The sequence below is a fragment of the Aquila chrysaetos genome, chromosome 11 (genome assembly GCF_900496995.4).
Source record: "Aquila chrysaetos chrysaetos chromosome 11, bAquChr1.4, whole genome shotgun sequence".
In the NCBI taxonomy this organism is placed as follows: Eukaryota; Metazoa; Chordata; class Aves; order Accipitriformes; family Accipitridae; genus Aquila; species Aquila chrysaetos.
Genome location: NC_044014.1, coordinates 39579249 through 39597247, shown reverse-complemented (window position 1 = coordinate 39597247; position 17999 = coordinate 39579249). Strand labels below are relative to the sequence as shown.

Genomic DNA, 17999 nt, shown 5'->3' with positions numbered 1-17999 from the left:
CACGGACCTTGCCGGGTCCCACCAGCTCTTGCAAGCGCCTGGCGTGGGAACGCGCGTCGAGCTGGCTCCCCGCTGCCGGCTGTTTTCCGCTGCATCAGCACTCGGGGCTTCGTTCGCGAGGCGCTGCCGTGGTGCTTCACCTGAACTCTTGTTTTGGAGTAGGTGGATGGGAACAGAAACTGCAGAGGCTGAAGCAGTCCTGGCTGGGAGCAGCTGCGAGATAGGCATCTTGGCAGTGAGGAGCGGCTTTGCTGATCCACCCTGCCTTGCTGCAGCTGCTGGTGCCCGGGTCTCCGAGTGCCAGGAGGAGCTTTGCTCCGGTGCACGTGGGTGCTGCAGCTTCCTTGGGCAGACGTTCTTCCTTCTGCTGCGGGAAGCGTCCCAAAGACTCCGGAGCAGGGCCGGCCCTCGGGGAGGTGCAGCTGCAGGCTTGCACCAGGGTCAGACAGAGCCCGGGTGACTCCTGCAATTCCCACGCAAGGACACCTAGACCTTCCAGTTGCAGCTCACCAGCTTGTGAAGGTTTTCTTTCCTGCAATGCTTTCTGGGGCAAACGCTTTCCTTTTGGCATCAGCACTTTACCATTTTGCCCCTGCGTTTCCAGCTCCCAAGAGGATGGCCAGTATTCCATGCACCCTTGCTGTCCTGGGTATCACGGATCACCGTGGGACTTCCGAGTCCTCTCCCAGCAATGTCTCCTCTGCCTCTCCCATACTCAGAAAGCCAAATCTTGAAGCACACGAGGGGATGTACGAGTTACAAACAATAAATCCCTTTTGTGTATCATTGCATCAGCCTAGACTTACTTGTGAAACCAAAGTTTCTGGTGGGTGACAAACTCCCAACAGACATCACCCAGGCATGAGGCCAGCAGTCAGCAAGCGACATGCAGGGCAGCCTTTCACAAGACCTAAGCATCCTCAAGCTCCGAAAAGGGCCAAACCTCTTCTCTCCGCTCAGGAATCAGGTCACTGGATGCTTTGTTTCGCTTCAGCGTGGCGGGATTTTGATCGTCGCTGCTGGCATAACTTGCGCCGGTGACGTGGTGGTCACGCAGCAGAAACCCTGAGGACAAGCGAGGCTGCTGGGACACCGCTTTGGCAGCGTGAAGCGATAAGCTGTGTCACTTGTCCTCTCCGGCACTGGGAAGGCAAGAGGGCATTGCCATGGCAATGGGATTTGCCGGCTCGGCACATGGCATTCCTCACCAGGGCAGCATCAGCGATGCTCCCAGGGCGCCCGGGCAACGGGGACGAGGAGGAGCTGGTGCTATTGAGTGCTGCAGTTACACAAAGCTGCCTTCTCTCATTCTGGGGGAAAAGTCTTACCTAGATTTAAGCCGCCAGCAGTTGCACGGTTTAAGAAAAAGATGGTGTTGCAGAAGCAAGCATGTGAACTACCTAGCAGGGAGGAGTTGAGGTGCAAAGCCTGAAGCGAGAGTTGCAAGCCGCAGTTTGCACTGCTGGTTGCAACCTGTTTCCTCAAAATATAGAGCAGGGCTTTGCAGCGAGAGCTCTGCTGGGAGATCAGAGAGATGGCAAGAGATAGCAGGTGGAGGTGGGGGAGAGGAAGGATGGCACGGTGTCGCACGGGGTGTCACGCCTCCCCGTGTCACAATTTGGGCTTGCTTTGTGGACACAGGCACTCGCTCACCCCCGCAGAGCCGTGGGGTTAGGAAGGACTTGGGGCTGGAAAATGCCCCAAATGTTATTTGCTCTTTTGACGCTCCCACACCAGAGTCCTCCTTAAAGGCACGAATAACGAGACTTGAAATTTGTGGAGTGGGGAAGGTGCGAGGGAGAGAAGACAGGCACTCTGGCACACTGGTAGCTAAAAAGCAAGGCGGCCACCCCCACAGGCCAAAGGATGATGGACGGGGTCTCATATCAGCCCCCAAACACATGCCCAGACCCCGCCTATTGCAGCCAGGGCACTCCGAACGGCAGCAACGCGACCAAAGAGCTGCCCAAATCTCGCATGGTGGGGACCGCAACGGCTATAGCGGTAATTACTGGAGCTCTTCTCATTTGCAAGCACCAGAGCAGACACACGTCGGTCCACGGTGAGCTGAACCATGGTTCAGCTGCTGCTCCAGCCACCCCCCGCCTTGAGATGGGTGAGCGACAGCCCAGGACCTTTCAGACTCAGAGCGTGAGCAGGACAACTCCTGCGGCCGCCAGCACGCTTGCCCGTTGGGATGCTCTTGATATTTTTGGCATTTACAGACGGGAGATGGCACCTCCCCAAACGACTGCAAGAGAGGGTCCCGCAGGACCAGGCGCCGAAGGAGGCTCTGGCTCAAACCTGTACTCAGCAGGTTTGGACCCCGAGTCAAAACCCAAATGGACTGGTCACCGAAACGTCGTGCCCTGTGCCTGTTCCCCCCTTCGTGCTCGACGTCTCAGTGCTAAGCTCGTTCCCGCAGCGCTGCCCAGCTCCATCCCCCCCTCCAAAGCACATTTTGGTGGCTCACCGACAGGGAGGGGTTGCCCTCGTCCTCGACGGTGACCACCAGGCTGTAGAAGCTCTGCCGCTCGCGGTCCGGCGGGGAGGGACGGGTGGCGATCTCGCCGGTGACGCGATCCATGCGGAAGGTCAGGTCCTCGTTCCCGCGGGTGATGTAGTAGGAGAGGACGCTGTTGAGGCCGGCGTCCCGGTCGGTGGCACGTACCTGGACCACCGCCGTGCCACCGCCGACGTTCTGCAGGGGGAGACGGCGGGGTGAGCAGCACAGATACACGACATAAATTGCATGCGCCTCGCAATATATAAAATATATAATTAATAACATAATTCTAATATAGAGAGGGGTTTTTCCAGGCATTGCGGTGCTTGAGGCTCCAAACTTGCTGCCCTGACACCCATCAGCCAAGCAGAAGGCTGCTCTCCCTCACCAGCTCCTGGATGCTGTTTTTGCAGTGCTTGTTGCGAATGATGTTTTATTAATAAATGCATCTTTGTGCAAAAAATTAACCAAGGCTACTCGCCCTGCAACGGATAGCTCAGCTGATAATCAGCCACAGGCTTAGTGATGGAAGGCTCTGCCCTTTCCTTGAGTGCTCAGATCTTTTTTGGTCTGAAACTCTGAAGTTAAATGTATTTTCTACATTAGCTTTTAAAAAGAAATGGAATAAAACTAACAGGCGACATTTGCTGTTAAGTCACCAAAGCCAGCTGCCGCTGGAATTGCACCTCTTTTTCCATGTGTCACAACATCTCCCATTTGTTGCAATGAAGGATTTTGATTTCCTGGCGCAGAAAGCTGCGCATTAGGTCCTATCTAGGCTGGCACAGCCTGGGAGAGTGTAAAAACCAGTGTGTGTGCAAAGGTGAAGGCTGTGTAATGGACTCAGAGCTCGGCTAATTATTTTTGGATAGTCCCATTACGGGGGAAATCAAAACAGAAATTCTGTTCTTCAACCAGCTCTGAACATGTATTAAATAGATAAGAAAATCCTAACAGGGCAATAACTTTAATGCAAAGCTATTAATCATGAGCACCACTTCCTCACAGCTAAGTGTCACTGGCTATTACTCGTATTTCATTTTTCATCATCAAATTGAGAACCCCCCCTGGTCCAGGAATTAAACTGTCAGGAAATAAGTTGTCTTTTCTCACGCCTGATTGTGTTTTATTGCTTAATTATCTAGCTCTTGCCGAGCTGCTTCCTGAAAGCAATTCCTATTCTGCACCGCGCCGCCTCTTGTGTCATTTCGGTGGCATTTCCATGGGCGTGTAGCCACTTCTCCTTCCTCCTGGTCCCTGCAGCCTCATGGGCTTAAGTTGCCTGCAGAGCTCTCTCTTAGCCCAAAACGAGGAGGCCATTAGAGGTGAGGGCTTGCAAGGGGCCAGCAACCCTTAAATGACCCAAGGTGAGGTTTGCAAGGGGCCACCGACGGAGTTGTCCCCACCTGCCTTGTGGCAAGACCTCACCTTGGGAGGATGGAAGGAGAGGAGCGGGGCTGCGTGCTTACCTCGCTCACGCTCACGTTGTAGCCGAAGGGGCTGTCGATGATGGGGGGGTTGTCATTGACGTCGAGGATGTTCACTCGCAGAGTGTGCTCCTTCCTCCGGGGGGGCACGCCGCCATCCGAGGCTTGGATCTGCAGTTGGGGATGGATTTTCAAACAAATGCTCTTTTTAAGCTCACAGCCCCAGGAAAATAGCCTCGATGCTCAAACCAGAAGAAGCCCAAGGAGGTAAGCGGGGCGGTTTGGTGCTTACCCGTAAGGTGTAGTGATCCAGCAGCTCCCGGTCCAGCGGCCGTGCCACAAACACCTCGCCATAGGTGTTGTTGGTGGTACGGATCTCGAACGCCCGGCCAATGTTCCCCAATGTCAGCGAGAAAGTCACCTGGAAATGTCACCGGGAAATAAAAAAATAGGGCAGGCAATAGGAGGCTGTGAGGAGGAAGGAGAGAGAGGAGACCCTACAATAATAAACCCAGCGTTGTCTCAGGAAGGCTCTGAGCGTTTTAAAAGGTCCACGGATGTTGAGCCTCACAGATGTCCTGGCTAATTGCAGCCACCCCAACCATGGGTCAACCCCGGTCTCATCCACAGCCCTCCTACGGTGCTAGCAATGTTTTGGTATTAAGGGTGGCATGGAGCACGTGGCAGGTCCCTTTCAGACACCAAAGCAAGACGGTGGCTCACGTACGGACCCCAAAATCCCAGACCTGACTCTGAGGGTGTCAGAGCAGAGTCCCCCCGATTTCCAGCCCTGCCAGCAGGAGCAGGACTCGGCCTGTGACATCTCAGACAGAAACCGCAGCGAGAGCAGACGGGACCTCATTAACGCCTCTCTGCGTGGTAAAGAAAATAGCAAGCGGCAGAGAGCTTCCTGCTCAGCCTGCCAAGGGCTTCGCTGCCGTTCCCCGTGGTGGGAGAGGCCACAGCTGGTTTTCAGATTGCCGGGTTCATTTTGACACATGTCCCGCAGAGCTCTTTGCCCCAGACAGCCCAAGGACGAGTGTTTTCCTCTCCTGCAGGCACGCCTTGACCGGGGAACGCTGGTACCCGCTGCACAAACATCCCCAGCACCGCCGGCGTCAACGACCAGCCTTTGCTTTCGCAGGGATGCAGAGCAGGGGAAGGGGTCGGGAAGATGCTGATGGAGGCATTTCTGTGTCAGTGAAACGCTACCACAGCCTTACGGGCAACCCCGAACCTGCTGCGCCGGCTTCCCTACCTGCCCGTTGCTGCCAGCGTCGGGATCGCGGGCCAGGACCACAGCCACCCGCTTGCCGACGGTGCTGTCCTCTGCCACGCTCACGGACGAGTCGGAGGTGATGTCAAACTGGGGGCTGTTGTCGTTCTCGTCCAGGACCGTGATGGTCACCTGTGGGCATGACACGGGACTCAGGCAGGAGCCGGCTCCCTGCCCACCCGGCATCAACAGCCGCGCTGACATCCCCTGCAAACTCTTGACCCGCTGCACCCTTCCGAGGTGCCAAAAGCGTGAGTGTTGTCCATGCCATGTGGGAATGGGTGCAGGTATTTGAGCCCAGGAACTGAAGCTACCTCCCTGTCTGCAGAGGAGGAGGAGGAGGAGGGATGCTTAGAGGCTGGAGAGAGAGTGCCAGGGTGCTACAGCTCTCCGGTGGTGGATTTTTCTATGGAGCACCCTATGGTTTTTTATCCTCCAAATAGCTGGGGATGGAGCAACTCACGCTGCTGCAGGCTGACCCTTTCCTGCTAAGCTTTTCACGAGCAGCGATTTCATCTGTGCTCACAGCACCAGAGGTTGGGCAGGGTTTGCTTTAAAGTTAAACGGGCACAAAGAAGAGAGCGCTGTGTGTATTTAACTAAACCAGGGCAAGGTGGGCACAGAGAAGGCATGAGCTCCCTCCTGGGAAAAGGCACATGGGCGAGTGAGAGACCGGGCAGGAGATGCTCGGAGGGGCACTCCACCGCAGGCGACCGGGGACCAGGCTACTTCGGCCACAATTAGCCAGAGGAAATGCTCTCATTGCGTTTGTAATCAAAGAGCTGCAATGTGACACAGAAATGAGAGAGGAAGAGACTTTCTGTTCCCGGGGCTCTATTTATGGGTGCCCTGAGCCCCCAGGTGCGGCCAGGCTGAATGCGACAACATCCCGGAGGAAGCCGGGGAGCGAGTTGTGTGCCTCGGGACGATTCGGTTATTGTTGCCGCTGAATTAAAAACAGAGAGCCAGGAGCGGGGAGAGCCCATTCAGCCGCTGCGATGGATCCGGCAGCTGCTGTCCCAAGTGCCAGATCAGGGCGTTGGGATTTCTGCTCGCCAGCAGCAGGGTGGCTCACGGGTGCCGCACCATGTCCCGGGGGGGTGTCACAGAGGCCGGTGGTGCTGGTGGGACGGGGGCTGGAGACCTCTGCCCTGGTCCCTCCCTGCAGCTCAATGCAGAGTTTGGGATGGATCCTGGCCCCCAAGATGATGCCAGCATGACGGACACGCTTACCTTCTGTTGGAGGAAAGCAGAGGGGAAACAGAGAAAACAAAGAACCAAGAGTTAGTGGGGGATGAGGAGGTGCGGGCAGATGCAATGGGCAGTGGGCTAGCCTTGCGTCCCAGCGTAGCAGTGTCAGGGGCTGCGGGTACCCCCCTGCGGTGATTTGGAGGCTCGTCTGTTGGTGTATCCCTTTGTTTTTTCTAGATAAGCTTGGCGGATTTGCCCCTCGCTCTGGGAGAGGCTCAGAGAAGAGCACGGCAGCCTGCGGAGAGCACAGCCGCCAGCACCCATGGGTGGGGACAGGCAGCGCTTGCAGCCTCACTGCCTTTGCCATCCAGCATCCTTTTTAGAGGCAACAGATGCACCAAGACACGAGAGCGCTCGAAACGCAGAGTGCTGCCCGTCCCTGCAGGCCAGCCTCCGGTTTCACCCCCCCCCCCCCCCCCCCCCCCCGGGTCCCTGCTCCTCCAGCTGGGCCAAACCAGCAGAATTTGGGTTGTGCCAGCCGAGCTGCCCCTGCCCACGGCATGGGGACCAGGCTCACCCTGCACCCGCCGTGCCTCCTGCCCCAGCAGAGAAATGCAAATCACCCTGCTGCTCGGCTGCCTTTGAAACTGCCAAATATAACCCTCTTAAACATAAACCACTGTGAAGTATTTCAAGGCCCCCAAATTTACCTCCCTCAAAACTTTCAGCTTGGTAAGCAACCTGCAAACTCTACAGTTTGGGGTGGTTTGTTTTTTTTTTAATTTCGTTCTGAGAAATCCCACCCTATGACACGCAGAAGCTAAAAGGCACCGGTCCGTGCTTATGCAAATGCAGGGTTTCCCCCAAATCAGGGTTTCCAGACCCCGGTGGCCAGAGCAGAGAGGACAATTAGGACACGCTGTCCCACGCCAGAGGAAGAGGGAGGTGACCTGAGGTCAGCTCTGCCAGCACAGAGGTTGGTGGGGAAGTGGGTAGAAGCTACTCACCACTGTGGAGTCAATCTTTGGTCCTCCATCATCGGCCACCACCGTCAAGGTGTAGAAATCCCCTTTCTCTCGATCCACCTGGCCTTTGACCGTGATCACACCCTGCCAAGGATGAACAACAGCCATGTTGGTGTTGGTGGCCAAGCAAGCCAGGAGGGACCACACTGTGGCTACTTACAGTGATCCCGTTGATTTTGAAGAGGGAGAGCGCCTGCGCGTTGGTGTTGGGGTCAAACTTGTAGGTGATCTGGTTGAGGTTGTCGATGGAGCGGGCCTGGACCCGGAGCACCTCAGAGCCCAGGGGGATGTTCTCCATGATCACGGCCTCGTAGCTGGTGTTGGAGAACTGCACGGCCTCATCCAGCTCGTTCAGCAGGCTGACGTACACGCTGCAGAAGCCCTGGTTGTTGGGGGGTGCCTGGTCCGTGGCAGAGACGTTCATCAGGTAGCTGGTTTTGGTCTCGTAGTCCAGGTACTCGATCGTCGTGATGAGGCCTGTGCTCTCATCGATCTCAAACTTCCCTTCGGCACCCGACAGGATTTTGTAGTTCACCAGACCGCCGTTCCCTGGGGCAGGAGCAGGAACCACGGCGCCGGTTGGACGGAGCATCCCGAAGAGGCAGGCACCACCGATGCCGACCCCGACCTCGGAGCAGAACCCATCCCACGTGGGGATTTCAACCCAGCCAAGCCAGGGTCCGTGCAACGGCTGATTTTACCACTTCCCCCCAGAAGCTGGGTGTTTCTCACCCTCACCTTCCTACCTGTGTCTCGGTCGGTGGCCCGGACCACCGCCACCGAAGTCCCTATCCCTGCCGTCTCCCGCAGCCCCAGGCGGTTGTACTGCCGTTGGGTGAACACCGGCACCTCATCGTTGACGTCTTCCACGTAGACGATCACCTGCGAAAACCCCCCGAGCAACGACAGGTGAGCTGGACAGGCTAGTGAACCCTTGCCAGCTGCTTACACTTGTAAGGGGAAATATATCCTTCACGGCACTCATCTGCTGCACAGGAGAAATGTTATCTCTACTACAAACACCACGTGATGGAGAGTGAACATGCACAGTTTAACATCATAGATTTAAACAAGCCCCGTGGTCAGAGTGACTCAGTCCTTCCCTGGCCAGAGGGAGGTACAGTCTGTGTATTAATTTCTCTGTGCTTTGGGATCCCCTGCTCAAAACTTTGCAGTTGCAGACCCCGTAACATAGAAACGCTGACGACTTGGTGGGAAATTTTGCTCAAAGTTCAGCGGGTTGAGCTGCCGTTTCCCCAGGGAACATCCTTTCTCCTCCTGGTTTTCTGCTTGCTGCTGGTGGTGCGGGCATGTCGCGCTCAGCCAGAGCCCACCCCACCAGTGGGTCTAAAAATAGATGCGAGCAGAGGGCTGGGTTCGTGGGAACCGTGGGAAGCTGGTGTGTCACTGCTAAAGATTATTGCCACTGGGTCCTGGCTTAATTTACATAGATGCCTGGCCAGGAGACACGGTTTCTAACAGGCTGAGGCTCAGCTCTTCCTCCCGGAGGCTGAACCGCATCTCACCGGCCGAGCGGGACTCCCTCTGACAGCGACTGCCGCACCACTTAGCAGCCTCCTCACACCGAAATGTCACAGGAAAAAAGAAAAAAACCAACAACCCCCCCCCCCAACAACCTCTTCTCCACCCACGAGCGGCCCCGGGAGACTTTTCATCAGCATTTCCATGCCAGATCTCTCAAACTTCCCGCACGCCTGCAAGGGCTGGAAATGACTTCCCTCTGATGAAGCATCCCGAATATTTCGCCTGAACTCCTCCACCTCCCAGGCCTGCTGCTCATCCCTTGGCAGCCCCGAGGTCCTTACCCGCACGGAGCTCCTCATGGGTCCCTGCTCCGTGTTGTAGGCCTCCACCTCCAGGACGTGAGAGGAGTTTTGCTCCCTGTCGAGGTGCCGCACGCCCCGCATCACCAGCCCGGTGCTGGGATTGATGCGGAAGTTGTTGTGCTCGTTTCCTGGCAGGAGGGAAAAGCGAGATGGATGCTGCCCACTGCCGCTGCATCCGTCCTGGTGACACGCCGAGCCCTCCCCGCGGGCCTATCTTGGAGGAAGAATATTGAGCAAAACCCAAGCCCCATCACCTCCAGCTACATCAGGGTTTGGCCCCGGTCAAGCCAGGAGCTACGGCATCTCGGCATCCATCCATGACAAATCATCCACCAGCAATTAACCCTAACGCTGTGCTCAGGGGTGGGGGAAATGTTTCTGTGGGCTGCAAGGTGCAAAAGGATGGAGAGCGCAACCACCCGAGGCTGTGCGGGTGGCTGGCCAGAGCCTGGTGCAAAATGCATAAAGGGGCAGCTGGACTTACCCTTGACAATCCTGTACCACACTCTCCCGTTAACACCTTCGTCTGCATCTGTGGCTTTCACCTTCATGAGAAAAGAAAAGCAGCGAAGTTGAAGGGCAGAGATTTCCAGACCGTGACAAATCCTCCCACTTTCCCGAGGCTGGACATCCCGCTCCTCAACCTGAGCCAGGGAGCTTACAAACTGCAAAGCAAAATAAGTTACCCTCCCCTCGTCACCGGACAGAGGGGACAGTGGGCTCGGGGGCCCTCGGCTGCCAGGTTAGCTGTTGGATGGGCTTAGGATGAGAGCTGAGCCTGAGGACCATGCCATGAAACCCACGGGTCAGCGTGCTGGCGGAGGTGCCTCCATCGGTCCTGCCCTGGACGTCAGTGCTTGCCCCGCTGGAGATGCCGCCGGGGACGGAGCCTCCCTGCCCGCAGAGCTGGCTTGAGCTGGGCAGGGAGAGCTGCTCCCGTGCCCGGTGGGCACGCAGCCCACGGCATCAGGGCAAGTCACCCAAGCAGCCGCATATGTAAAAATTACCAAAAGAAATACGAATGTGACCAGCCCAGAGCACGCTGGTGGTCTCGACACTGGTCTGAATCCTCGCAAGAGCCCGAGCTGTGGGTGGGAGCACCTCTTAGCTGTGATGCACTGCACAGTCCATGCATGTACCAAATAAGCCGTCCACGCCGGGAAACCCAAGTCACGGGTCCCCTCTGGTGTCGCTGAACAATACTGCAGTGCTTTCCCCACAAACCCCAGCCAGCAGCCCACCGGCCCCGGCAGCTGGGAAGCGGGACCCGGCGAGGGACAGCAGAGCCAGGGATTCCTCCCCAGCTGGCACTGAGCCACCGCATCTCCCCTCCGCAGAAATCACTTCCCGCAAAGCATCCAAACCACGACCGCAGCGGTGGCTGCTTGCGAATTACCAGGGCGAGGACGTGGAGAATGCCTTAGCCTTTATTCTCCGCCTGCTTCCCCCTGGCATGGCATCTTCTGCCGCATCTTCTCCCTACAAATATTACCCCGCAGTTTCCTTTTTCCAGGCAGGTGGGGGTTTGCGCCCAGACGTGCACTGAAAAGAGGAGGGGTTGCTGCAAAGGATGCACGTGCAGCGGGAACAGCGAGGCCATTTATAGGGGCTCAGCTTTAAAGCCCTGGGCTGGCTTTCACCCACAGCCCCACAGAACGCTTGCAGGAGTCAGGGATGCTCTTCTGAAATGCAGTTTTGAACTGCCTTGAACTGCTCTTGTTCCCTTCCACCAAATCAGCCTGCATCACCAGAAACCTTAGAAAATGCTGACCCCTGCACTTGCAAACTATCTGTGCCATGCACACTGTTTTCCTCCATCCCAGACCAGTTCACATCTCGCTTATGGCCAGACACAACCCTGTGCCTTGCTCCGTGTTTCACCACGGACCCAGCACCTTCCTTTCACAGCAGAAAGCTCTCCCTCCCACACCGGCTCTTCCACCCTCGCGGCTCCCCGAGACCATTTCTGGGCAGGAGCTGGTCCGTCTCCTCTCCATGATGGATGGGCACCGCACCAGCAGGCGAGCGATGCCCAGGCAGACGGGCTGCCTTGGCATGGCACCGGCTCCGTCCTGGGAAGAGCTGTCGCATCAGCCGAAACACCGTGCTGGGGCAGCAGCTGTGGGAAGGAAGCCTAAAGGACGGGAGACAAATCTTTGCAGCTTTTTGTGCCATCCGCTGCCCTGCTGTGCCCGGGAAAATGCATTTCAAGGTGAGCAAACAGGAAGGTTTTCAAAGTGATGAGCAAACTGCACCTTGCAAACACCCCTTTAGCCATCCTTTTCCCAGCTCACCCCAAGCATTTGCTGCAGGCAGCTCTGGCACATAAACCAGGTGAAATGGGTCAGCCCAGGTATTCGGTTTTTATTAAAAAAAAAAAGTAGTTTGCATTAAACCAACAGCTGCTCCTGCCAGCCTGCAGCCTGGAAAAAGCTCCGCTGCCACTGCTTTGACTCACTGAGGTCCCAGAGGAGACGCGGTACTTTGACAGACCGTCCCAAACTTGGCAAAACAATTTAACTTGAGCGCAAGCGGTGGGAGAAAAGCTCTTTCTGCTGCAGGTGCAAGGCACCTTGTGCAGCCGAGCGCCGGGTGCCTCCAGCCTGCTTTATCCCCCTGCTACAGAAAGAGCGGGCTGCAGGCAGAGCCAGCTTTTTGCAGGCCACCTTTCAAACACCCCCAGCTACAGAAAAGGGGTCAGAAAAGGAGGAGGGGAATAAAAGGATGGGGAAAAAAAGCAAGCGGCTTGGCGCAGAGTCGCCGGGCAAAGGGGGAGCAGGCGTACGGAGGGCAGCCCGCTGCCCCCTCCCTGGTGCGGGGGGCTCAGCCCACGACTGTACCATTCAGCTTTCCTGCAGGGGCAAAGCCTGGGAAAACACGGCCCCGGGGGGCTCGACCCCTCGTCCCAGCGGGGCACAGCCCCGGGACACCGCCGCGGTGGCAAAGCCCGGGAAGGGGCTCGGGGGGCCCCTTGGTTTTGCATTCTCGGGCTGTCCTCAAGGCCGGCTGCCCCCTCTCTCCCACCCTCCCTTGCCCTCCAAAAGGGACGAGGGGGCTGGCAGCCCGCAGAGTGCGGTGGGAGAGGCGGCAAGGCAGGCGTGCGGGAGGCAAAGCCCGAACTCGGCTGGTCGGTGAGAGGTAGGGAGCCCAAATCCCCGTGGCAAACTCACAAAAGGCCATTCGGGCTAATCCCGAGGGGCGAGCGAGGCAGGCCAGGGACGTGCTGCTGGGGAAAGGGCTGCAAACGGGGTGGGGAGGGGAGATGCGAAGTTTGGGGTGGGTTTGAAGTCAGGCATCCCTCCTGCCTTCCCCGTTGCGTTGCTTTGTCTGTCCCGGTGATGGGAGACGGGGGAAAAGTCTTGCAGATGCAGGGCTGCTGCTTAACAGCGACAGTGATGGGGTACGGTATCACTTACAGCCCTTTGCTTTCGCTACCCAACTGTCCGGGTTGTTAAGCTGCGTGTTTGATACCCTCCCGCGTTACCTCCTCCTGCAAGCAAGTAGAAAGATTTAGTGCATTGGGAAAAGCTGGGGAGGTCCAGAAAAGCGTCGCTAAGCGAGACGGGGAGGGGAAAGAGAGCTGCTTTTCATCTGAGCTGTATTACAGGCACAGTAGTGCCTGAAAACAGCCTTTTCTTTGCAGGAGTTTGAGAAAAGCGAGGGAGAGCATATGGGAAAACTCCTGCCAAATTCAGCAGCTGGGCTGGGCCAGGCAGGCAGCGCCCGGCGCTGGGCAGAATAATGCTCTCTGCTGCTCGCGCACAAGAATCATTTCTCCTTCCTCTCCACCTTCCTTGGGAGCATTTTGCTTTTTGCAATTTCTCTTCTTTCCCTTTGATCCTCGTCTGCCTCGTGCCCCGTGCTGGGTCCTGAGCACTCACGGGGACGTCTCCTGTTAGAGCTGATCAGGCAAGGATGACCTTTCTGGGGGGGTTTGCCAGGCTGGGCAAGCCTCTTATTAATCCACCTGGGTTAATAATGTGGGGCTTGGGTGGGACAGCGATGCTGGGAAGGGGCGATGCTACAAACAGGGATGCAGGCAGCAGCTTGGCCAGTGGCTACAAAACGCTGCGGGTGACCGGTCCATTACCGTGCTGCAGGAAAGGCACCGAGCTCCCACCCCGCGGGAGGGAAGACCTCGTCCCCACGCGTGCTGTGGCCAGGGCGTGGGGAGCGCTGCTGTTATCACACCCTGACCTTTCTGCTGATAGGACTCCAATCCTGGTGACTTTTTGCTGAAATTCTGCTGAAACCACTGTAACCCTGTCTTAGGCAGGAGGTGAGGGGGAAATCCCCTGTGAGTATGTTAATACGTTGAAAACTTATTGGCCCTAAAGAAAAGTCATTGCTTATGTGTACCCTACAAAGATTTCCCAGGTTTTTAGCAGCTCCATTTCTGGAAGGGCTTAAGAGATCAGGTGAGGGGCAGCCCGGACCTTCCCTGAATCTGCAGCTCTGCCAGCCGAGCTGGGTGTGAGGAGAGGATGGATGAGAAGCGAGGGGAGAAGAGTGCACGGCTGGAAAAGCCTGGGAAAACATCAGTGTGATCCCTCCCAATGTGTTTCTAAGGGACACTGTCAGCTGGATTTAAAAGAAAAACCCTACAGCCACCACCAACGGAGCAAAAAACTACCTAAAGAAATTGCCCATGCCTCCCGGCTCGCTCTTAACGAACAATATAAGGTCACCAAGCCAAACCACGTGCGGTCAGTAAATGCCAGAATTAAGGTAGCCGTGGTAACCTTGATTCAGGCTGCCTGTGGTGTGAGCGGTAAGCAGCAGCCCTGCCTGCTGGTTTTCATGCCCGGGCAGCGCACAGGAGCAGCCTGCCCACGGAGCAGGGAGGTCTTTGGGATGGCTGAGGCTGTCAGGGGCTGCTCTGCTCCCAAAGCTGGAGGGGAAGGGGCTGAACCAGGCAAGGAGAGGCTGCCAGACGAAGAAATGCTTTTGGGGTGAAGGGAAGTGGAAACAGCACTCTAGAGGAGCAGAAGAGAGCCTTGGCCCCTGAGCCTGCTTGCAATACACATGGGGATTCACCCGAGCTAAGGTGTTCTCAGATGCCAACCCATTTATTTTTGCGTTTCCCATTTTCTAAGCGCAGAGCTGGCTCTGGCCCATAGAAGCAGCCACATCTCCCCAAAGCCTACGAGCTCTGACCAGGCCGATACAGACCTTGCCCCGAGGCTGCCAGCATCGCAGCTTTGAAGGCTCAAGCCCAGGCGATGCAAAGTATTCCAGAAATAAATCACATCTCCAAAGAGGCTCAAACCCAGCACCCAACTGTAGTGGAAACCTCTGACCTTAGTCCCTCCGTATCTCAGCTCATCGCCTGCAAGGGGAGGAGCACAGATCCTGCACGAGCGATCCGGGATGAGGCAGGGTCCTGGCACACCAAAGCTGGGAGCTCACCTACGTAAGTGTGAGCCCGCACACAGAGGGTACGGCTAGGGCACAGACAACCCGAATTCAAGGACTCCTTAACCTCTGAGCGCTCGGCCTTGCAGCTCTCATAGTGTTTGCTTAAGGTTGTTTCCTCTTGCGTAATTTGGACGGTGAGTGATGCTTATCTTTTCTGATGCAGCATCTTGCTTTCCACCAGGCTCATCTCCGCCGGGGCGTTTCAGAGTTTCCAATTAGTGATTAAAGACATTTCGCTGATGTCTCCTCTCCCCTTTTTTGAATGCTTTACCGGTGAACGGCTGGCTGCTGCCTACACAAACCTGCGTGGCTTCGAGATGGCGGCTGCAAGTGCAGACCCAGCGACGCTGGCAGTCCCCGCAGCCACTGCCTGTCCCCTCCTAAACTTTTAATTTTAAACTGGGTCAATCCAAATCCATACTTGCCAGGAGACTGCCCGGCCACGGATCAGCCTAACATCCCTCCATCACTCTTCTAACTCCCACGTCTCTGTAGGAAAGTCAGCGTAATAAAACTTTACCTCCAGCATACAGGCTAGAGCATGAAGGGCCAAGCCAAGCTGTCGCATTGCAGAGGGTTGGCACGGCAATATTTCCCCAGCCCTCATCTCTGAGCTGGGGAGGTGCTGGCCTCTGGCACAGCCAGTCCAGGGGTGGGAATGGGTGCAGGAGGGTGCACGGGAGCAAAACGATGGGTGCAAACTGCTCTGGGGATGCGAGTTGGGGGGGATCTTGCCCAGTGGGGAAAGGAGAGGACAGTCGCCATCAAGTGTTCGGTAAGAGATCTTACTGGTGAGGCTTTGGGAAGCTGGTTTGCGTCACTGTTTGCAGAACTGGCTGAGAAACCTGCGACGTGTCTGAACCTGAAACCAGGTCAGCGAAACACCTAACACAAGAGGATTTTCAGCACAGGCAGACTGAGGGCGTTACACCTCACCCCTGCAAAAAAAAAAAAAGGCAATGCTAGTGCAATACTGCAGCTTGACGGGGACTTATCTGGGCAGAGGTTCAACCAACTATCCATTTTCTTTGGGGGAGAGGGAATAATCCAAAAAGCCCAAATGGCAGTCAATTCAACAAACCCACATTTCTGGGGAACAGAGAAGAATCAAATCACAGCAGCTTGGGGGGAGGATTTTGCACCTTGTCTAGTACACAGTTATTTATCGCTTCCAGAAAAGCTTCATGCAACATGTGTGCATGTTCTCTACAGGTGTCGTCACCGGGGCCATGATACCATGTATATGTAGTAGTACCTGTGCTAGATTTCTTTGCCAGATGGTTTTGCACTTCAGTTCAGGGGAGTACTTTGCAGGTATAAATCCCACCTCTGTGCTTTGCCTGCTGGCAAAGCAGACAGACTCCTAACGCCCTGGGTCACAGAAAACACGGCCAGGAGGATTTTGGACATCAAGGCGAGTCAAAAATCCATCAGGTTGGACAGAGGGTGGCTGTCTAGGTGGTGTCCAGCTTCTAGGTGGTAATCACCCCGTGTCACTTATTTGTGTCATGTTGTGCACTGCAGGGAAGATGAGCGCAGAGGACGCTGGCAACAGGACCTCTCCCACCCCACCTCTCCTTGGGCTTCTGGTTTCAACCACTGAGCTGGTCCCACCCAGTCCCGCATCCCCCAGGATGGCAGAGCCGCTGCCTGTCATCGTCGCGCTCGTCTGCATCTTCCTCCTCCTGGCGACCTTTGTCATCTTTGTCACCCTCTGCAAGCCAGCGGCGCTGGACCAGTCCCGCTTTGGGCCCCACGAGTGCATGCCCCATCACCCGGCGGATGCCAGCGAGCCCCAGCTGAGGCTCTGGAAGCGGCTGGGCTCCCTGCGCCGGTCCTTCAACACCTTCAGGAGGAGTCGGCCAGTGTCCCAGAGCCAGCTCGCCTGCCCCAGAAGCTCCCCCGCCAGCCAGGACTGGGACATCATGGAGTCCACCAAAATGTGATCCTGCTCTGCAGGAACTAAATCACCCCGCATTGCTATTCTTTCCCAAGCTTTTGGTTCCGGCTCAGTTCCCTCCTCAAGCAGCCCCTGGTATCCTGGGCATCCCGGCAGAGCCCCGTTGAGCAGCTCATTTCCAGGCAATGGCTCTGCAAGGCAACAGGAGATTTTGCTATTTCATGTTCCAGAATGCTTTCCAGGTTACTGTTTCCTGGCAGGAAAGGTGGAGGCATCCAAACTACACCCACACGCAGCTATCACCGGGCAGTCAAAAAAAAATATTGCCACTTAATTTCTTTTGGAAAACATTGTGCAAGTTGCGAGGCACCTGTACAAACAGCCTGGGCGAGAGCAGAGCAACCTGGCCGCCTAACAAATATCGCCTTGAAGAGAGACATCCCGGGGCAAACGTGCTCCACAAAAAGCAATCCTCAGCTGAGATTGCCCCCGAGACGTGCTCCTGAGCAGGTGGAGGAAGGCTCGTGCCCCGCTATGCGCTGCCCGGTCCCCGTCTCCCCTCTCCCCATGCAACGAGCCATGGGTTGCTGCAGTTGATGCTTGGAAGGATGTACGCTACAGCTGCCTGCTGGAAACCTGCTTCAATAAATGAGCAGCGGGAGCAGGTAAACATGCCTGTAAATGCATTAAAGAGGCCTTTTGAAGCTCGCAGCAGCTGCCAGCTTGGAAAGCCACCGCGCAAGGCTGAGCTGCTCGTTTCTGCTGGGAAAGGGTACAACGGCCAGCAGGTAATCTGACGTGCTTGAAGAAATCAGTGGGAAAAAGAACTGGTTTAGTTCTTCCAGGTCTGCAGCTCATCCTAAGTTGAGCCGTCAGGTTCACCCCTTTGGGTGAAGTCTCCATACCCGGTGAGGTCCCGTGGCAAGCACCAAAGCCTGTCTCTCTGGGTTTCGCACAGTTTCTGAGCCTCGCGGGGTGCAGCTCAGCGTCAGGACCTCCCTGGGCTGCCTGGGACATTCCCGCTCTCCTCCGGCCCTGGGCTGCCTGGCTTTCGGAGAAGGGGATGGGAAATCTTCAAAAATTCTCTTGTTGCCATAGGGATGTGGGGATGTATTTGAAGGGGGAGACCTTCAGTACAAACGGTTCACTTTTAAAGGTGTAAATTAAACTAGCCCAGGTGATTGCCCATTTCCATTTCCCTCTGATTTTGTTCTGTGGAAAACAAACGTCCCCCAAATAGTGCCTCTCCTTTGCCACAGACTTCCAAGGGCATCCCCCTCTTTTGGGAAGCACGCTCTAAGAAAAGAGACTTCGATGTCAGACTCGGGTTTCCTCCGTTCAACAGTCTTTCGATTTGCAAAACCGGCTCAGTTTTAGGAGTCCCACGGCAGAGCGTCTCTCCGCCTGCA

General features: G+C 56.2%; 2 protein-coding genes across 4 annotated transcripts in view; one reads left to right on the top strand and one right to left on the bottom strand.

The window, feature by feature from the left end:
• Positions 1-17999, bottom strand: part of CDH23 (cadherin related 23) — a 214096-nt gene that overhangs the window by 32937 nt on the left and 163160 nt on the right. Inside the window, 10 exon segments of the mRNA XM_030030571.1 lie at positions 2474-2701; positions 3976-4104; positions 4226-4354; positions 5192-5341; positions 6443-6445; positions 7408-7509; positions 7586-7974; positions 8172-8307; positions 9252-9400; positions 9757-9817. Of these exon segments, the coding sequence (XP_029886431.1) occupies positions 2474-2701; positions 3976-4104; positions 4226-4354; positions 5192-5341; positions 6443-6445; positions 7408-7509; positions 7586-7974; positions 8172-8307; positions 9252-9400; positions 9757-9817 (1476 nt within the window).
• Positions 3779-17815, top strand: C11H10orf105 (chromosome 11 C10orf105 homolog). 3 transcript variants are annotated; one of them, XM_041127328.1, is made up of 2 exons: positions 3779-3831; positions 16215-17815. In XM_041127328.1, exon 2 carries the CDS (start codon positions 16220-16222, stop codon positions 16634-16636), a length of 417 nt encoding a protein of 138 aa, XP_040983262.1. In that variant the 5' UTR covers positions 3779-3831; positions 16215-16219; the 3' UTR covers positions 16637-17815. The 3 variants fall into 3 exon arrangements, with proteins under 3 accessions (XP_040983262.1, XP_029886440.1, XP_029886439.1); XM_030030580.1 differs by lacking the exon at positions 3779-3831 and adding an exon at positions 12356-12410; XM_030030579.2 differs by lacking the exon at positions 3779-3831 and adding an exon at positions 14457-14685.

Excerpts from the sequence above, each read along its gene's own strand:
- C11H10orf105 (XM_030030579.2), top strand. The coding sequence starts at position 14,643 with ATGAGGCAGGGTCCTGGCACACCAAAGCTGGGAGCTCACCTAC. Across the intron at positions 14,686-16,214 it reads AAAGCTGGGAGCTCACCTAC|GGAAGATGAGCGCAGAGGAC; the intron begins GTAAGTGTGAGC and ends TGTGCACTGCAG.